Source organism: Sesamum indicum, linkage group LG1 (genome assembly GCF_000512975.1).
Source record: "Sesamum indicum cultivar Zhongzhi No. 13 linkage group LG1, S_indicum_v1.0, whole genome shotgun sequence".
Classification (NCBI taxonomy): domain Eukaryota; kingdom Viridiplantae; phylum Streptophyta; class Magnoliopsida; order Lamiales; family Pedaliaceae; genus Sesamum; species Sesamum indicum.
The window spans coordinates 16269241-16275230 of NC_026145.1; the positions used below are offsets into that span (position 1 = coordinate 16269241).

Here is a 5990-nt window from a genome sequence, read left to right on the forward strand (position 1 = left end):
CCAATTCAAAACCGACCAAGACTGGGCTGTAACGATAAGGTAAAATAACCTTTATACGTGCTGACATCAATGTAGACTGAAATAAACCAAAAAAACAAAAAGGAAAAGCCAGAAAACACCATAACATACCTATACATGAGCCTTTCAATAAAATCTTCTTCTTTCATCCTTAGAAGAGAGTGTCGAGTCTCCTCCCCAAGCGCAGACCAGAATCCACCAAAGTCTCCACAGACAATCTGGCAGTATGAAGAGAACATGTTTCTCTTGTTCCATGACCTCTACCATATCCTGCAATTCCTTGGCTTATCCATCCTCATCCACCTCCCCCACATGCATCTGGATAAAGCAATTCATGTTCCCTTTCCCTTTCCCTTGCACAAGCACTGTCAAACACCTGATTCAGAAGAAGCATGTAAACTAAATGTGCTCATGAAGAAATTATAAGCACAGAGAATCAGTAGCACAGAAAAGAGATTTACAGTTTGAAGCCCCTTTAAAGACTTTGAGTAAAGATAGCAATCCAAGAGCGTGAGTGTCCCATCCCTGGCTGCAGTCAATCCACCCCATGGATGGACAGATGGATCTTGAGCATCATCTTGGCGTTCATTTGCCATACACAGGTCCCCATCACTTTGATTGTCTGTTGCTCTCGCACTGTAGCGGCCACCTGCTGCATCCTGCTGTAGAGAATTCCCCATACATGACAATCTGCAAAAAACCTTCAAGCAACAAACCATTGCACCTAGAAAAATACATGTTCTTCCAAGCGTGCTCAAAGAGTGTCTGCTTATCTATCCTAAGAAGATTCCTTCGAGCTTGTGGTGTCAGCTCACACCAAAACTGCAGGAAAATAAAAAACACCTTCCATATCTAATCAAGTTTAACTTAACTTGCAAACTAAGAAACAGGCTTGCCATTAATCAATACTTAACAAATCCTATTTGATTTCTGGTTCAATAGCTAATAAAAATAATGTCGTATTCTGAACATACTAGAGGAAGCAGGTCAAGGATATGAGAATGTAATAAGTGATAAATGTTAATATAACGCAGAGCTGCCTACTACTGAAAACTTAGTATGTACTTGTGTAATTGGTGCCTGTGTGTTAGCGGGAGAGCTATTCAATGATCAGGCAGACTACCAGAATAGCAAAGTTCCAGATATGCACACTGCTGCAGAGAACATGCTAATTTAATCCGCTCGTTTAAATTAATACACTCTAGCTACAAAATTTGTCTACCTTCCAAATTCCATAGCACCAGATTAATAGAATCACACATGGTTTGGACGGGCATTCTTTCTAGAACTGATTTCCCATGAGATCAACAAAACACAGAACAAAATAAAACTACTTCTATTTAAATTCCGCATGATGAACTAAATTGGATCTGTCCAAATGTTATAGGAATGACTTCCAGTGCAGTTACAATCTTAAGATTTCAACTCTATAACATTTTTTACGCGCAAGATCCAAATTAAACTCTTAACAATCCAATAGAAAATACCACGAACAACCATTATTTTTGTTGTACGAACAATTTTAATCAAAGTAAAGAATACATTTACACACTTATACCTTCTGCAGCTGATTGTACCTCACATCATTGCGATGCTTCGACCAGAACCCATTACTAGAAACGGATGAACCATTGAAGGAATGGAACGGCAGCGTGCCACTCCCCACCAGTGGATTCTGGTAACCAGTATTAGTATCATTGTTATCAGCTCTAGAATAGTGGGTGATTTAGCATGTCAATAAATCATTATGTTGTTAACAATGATGATTGAAAAATATAAACTAAGGTAATTAGTCACCTGGGGACACAATGAAAGTGCCATCTTCTTCATTTTTCCCAGAAGTTCTAGAGGCACTGGAGCCTGACAATAGAAAACACTAGAATATTTCCTTCATTTTTGTAATAGAACCGCGAGGCGCCAGCAATATCATATTTAATTCACTGCAACCAAAAAGAGAAAAAAAGAACCATATCTAATTCACAACAATTTGTGGACCGCAAAGTTTTCTTTAACCAAAGATGAAAATAATAGAAAAACACATCCATGAAAACAGGGAAATGAAAAGGCAGAAACGACAGTGAAGATCCTTTCAAAGGAAATTAGAGATAATGGCGTAAACTCTTGTAAACAACACCAATTCGTTTGTGGATATTTCCAAGATTTAACGTCTCCACAAGAAAACATGGGGAAAAAAAACTAAACAAAAAAAGGGAACCGGTTATTTCATCAGACCAAGAAACCATGCGGCACAATGTACTCGCAATTGCAAACCCTACATAACAGAACTAAAAACAGGAAAGTGGGTTCATATTCGAGAACTCCCTGAAAAGCAAGACGCGAATATTATAAGGAATTAGAAGCCAAAGAGTGGATCTCCACGCAAAACTTCAAGAAAAAAATTCAAAACCACGCGCAGCGGTTAACGGGCCATTTTCAAGAAACCCCAAAAACACCAGCCACGTATATACCTGAATCTTGATCTTTCGATTTCCAGTTGAATTCGTCCTCTGGGACTCATTGAATTCTTGCATTCAACAATTCTTGGTAAAAGAAAAAGTGTCAAGAAGAAGAAGAACAGGAAAGAAGTTGTAACTCCATGATTCAAGAAATCGATTTCCCCCAGTATCTCACCATAGTCTGATACATACAGGGAAGAAGGAAAAAGCAGTTTCACAACTACACTCTCAACGGCTAGAAGACTAAAAGTTGCTATTTCACTAACTAAGGCGTATAAATTCTAACAACAACTTTAATTATTTTAATTATTATTTTATTAATATATATATAATGTGATCAAAAAATTTAATCAATAATTACGATATTTTAAAATTTTAGTACGCGATTCACATCAAAATTAAGTATATATAAGACTATGTACATTAGATCATATCGGACAGTTTGATTTAAAATCACATGGCCTAATTCTACGATACACTGACTTGAATGATTATTCTTATGTTCCAAGTACGATATATTGATATCCGTATATTCAATATGTCTAAAACTTTACCAAGTGTATTTTTTTATAAGTTTGATCATATCTAACAGTCTGATCTGAATTTTGATGGTCCGATTGTCCCATGTTGTTCAATAATATAAGATGATAGTTAGATCGATGTAATGCTAATATTTATAAATATATGAATTTACTGCAAATTGTGAACATATATTAATCTCAACAATAAAATAGTTTAAATTCATATTTGCCGTGAAGTTTCTTGCCGTTGATACGCCACCATATGGACAAATCATGGCCTAACACTACCACATTAAGTAAAATAATAAAATATATAAAATATTTAATTAAATATATATTCATACATTTAAAGATAATATTTTTTATAAGTTAAAAAAAATGATATAATTTTGAAGAATACCTAAACTTTATATCAATTTTTTTAACTTATATAAAATATTATAAAAAAAATGATATAATTTTGAAGAATACCTAAACTTTATATCAATTTTTTTAACTTATATAAAATATTATATTAAAACTATTAATATATATTTAAATTAAATATTTACTATTCTTTTATTATTCAAAATTTTATTAAATTAAATACTTTACTAAATTATTATTTAATTTAAATATATTTTTAATATTTGTTTATACAATATACTAAATAAATATAAAAATACTTAAAAATTATATCAATTTTTTTAACTTATATAAAATATTGTATTTAAATTATTAATATATATTTAAATTAATCATTTAATATTTTTTATTTCTTTAAATTTTGTTAAATTAAATAATTTTAATTAATTTTTATTTATTAATTCTTCTCGGTCGTCTTCTCCAACGCCAAACGGTGATAAAAATGGACAATCTTGGTCTTATTGGAATCGTCTCGATGAGTGGAGTCGAACGGTGGTAGTCTCAGGCCGTGATTCGTCCAGACGGCGGCGAATCGACGCACAAACATCACGGCATAAATAAATTTAAAAATTTTGGATCTCAGCAAAAACTTGATGAAAATGAGCAAGGTCGGTCTCGTTCGAATCTTCACGTCAAGGCGAGTCTATTGGTGGTGGTCCTAGGCCGGAATTCATCCGGATGACGACAAATCGAAGCCAAGAAGCTTTGACGGTCGTGCTCGAAGCCCAGTCTCTCTGGTCAATGAAAGTTCAAATTGATGGTATGGATATGTTCGTCTTGAGGAGAGAGTTCTAATGGTATAAGCCATGGTCGGAAATTCTTTCAGACAACGACGGAATCATAGAGAAAATTCGGAAGAAATTGTATATATAATATATATGTAAATGTATATAAATAAAAAATATATTCAAATTACTTGAAATTTAGACCATTTATTTTTTACATTCAAATATCAATGGTTGTTATAAAAAGGGTATAACGGTCAATTTAGCAAAAATTTAACGCTGTTAGAGTTCATCTAACGGAATGGGAGGGTATGCAACAATTTGGAAAACACTGGAGTTTTTTGTCTATTCTTTTAACACAGGGGGGTTTTAGCTAAATTTTGAAAACACAGGGGGATTTTATGCAATTTTTTCTTTCATTTATTAGATATTATTTATATTGCCTGATATAATATTTAATCGAAAAATTTTATGAATTTGACTATTTAAATTAGTGTGTAAATTAACACATTTGACTTAAAAATGTTATAGTTGGTTAATTAAATTATTAGATTTATAATACTTAATCATTATTATAATTAGCTTAATCAATTTCATCAGGCCTATTAACCAAATGCTTAGTTACATATATTGGTGTTTAGTTAAATTCTATAGTAGCAATGAATTGATAGAAAATTTATAGAAATATTCAAAAATTATATTTAAAGAATAATTAGGGATCATAGATGAAGTAGTTTTCGCCAACTCCAGGAATCCCCACAGTTTGGAACCGCCCAAATAGATGTATTTCGTAATTGCCCATGATAGAGTCATTCTATCCAAGTAGACGTCCTATCACACTTTATAATGTCACAGAGCTTCTTACACATTAAAGTTCGATTTAAGGTAACAATGTCTTGTAAGCCCTGACCACTTTGTGGGCTACAATACGATCAAAGATAGGGTAAACTTATAGTTTGTTTACTTAATTAGACAAAAGTTATGATTAGGGTGTGATTAGTCCAATGTTTACTATCATAGTTGTGATTTGGAACAAATCTATAATTTTTCAAAAATACTCATAATTAAGACAGAATATCAGCATCAAACACGTTGGTTGAGCACATAACTATAGTAGTTACTTCTTGTTGCAATATTTGTAATAAATATCCTTTTTACAATGTCTTCTAATTTATTACTTTACTTTAATCTTGGACCACGCTTAATTATTACGGGCTAATATTTAAAAATTTATGGGTTAAATATACTTATTTTTATCTAAAAAATTTAATTTTATTATTAAATTAATAAAACCATTAATTATGAGTTTGTAAAATAGTTCAAATTTTAAAATAAATACACAAAAAAACTTTAAGTTAAGTAATGAATAAGTTCAATAGATATACAAACAACTTTCATGTAATTTTTTTGTTGTTGAGATATTATATTTATTGTGTATCTGTTATATATTAACTAATTACTCCACTTTTAATTTAAAGTTTTTATTTTTTAGTTAAAAATAATTTAGTGATAAATCATGCAAAATATCAAAATATATTAAGAATATATAATTATTCAATGTATGGGAATAATTTTGTTCAACCAAAAAGTAAGGATAACATTTATTAGTTCATAGTACAAAGGGTAATATTGGAATTGCAAAGCGTGCAGATATTTGTTTCCTTGTGTATCGAGTAAAAATCAAACAGAATCTGAAATAATTACCGTTATTAAAAAAAAAAAATTACAGTTGAAATATAATCTTTAACGGTTGATTTTTTTTCCCTTCTTAAAATTGCGTCTTTTTATTAATTTCATGATTCAGATAAACCTCCTCCCTTAGGCAGAGCTCTCAGAGTTCCTCTCATTCTCTCCCCCCCCCCCCC

At 31.6% G+C, this 5990-nt stretch overlaps 1 protein-coding gene across 4 annotated transcripts; it reads right to left on the bottom strand.

Moving 5' to 3' along the window:
- LOC105170238 lies at positions 233–2701 on the bottom strand. Of its 4 annotated transcripts, none has more exons than XM_011090919.2 (5): positions 2487–2701; positions 1816–1878; positions 1577–1693; positions 480–677; positions 233–394 (listed from the first exon to the last, which is right to left on the bottom strand). In XM_011090919.2, exons 1-5 carry the CDS (start codon positions 2547–2549, stop codon positions 314–316), a joined length of 522 nt encoding a protein of 173 aa, XP_011089221.1. In that variant the 5' UTR covers positions 2550–2701; the 3' UTR covers positions 233–313. The 4 variants fall into 4 exon arrangements, with proteins under 4 accessions (XP_011089221.1, XP_011089215.1, XP_011089233.1 ...); XM_011090913.2 differs by having other exon boundaries at positions 480–680; XM_011090931.2 differs by having other exon boundaries at positions 480–680; positions 1816–1958; positions 2487–2700.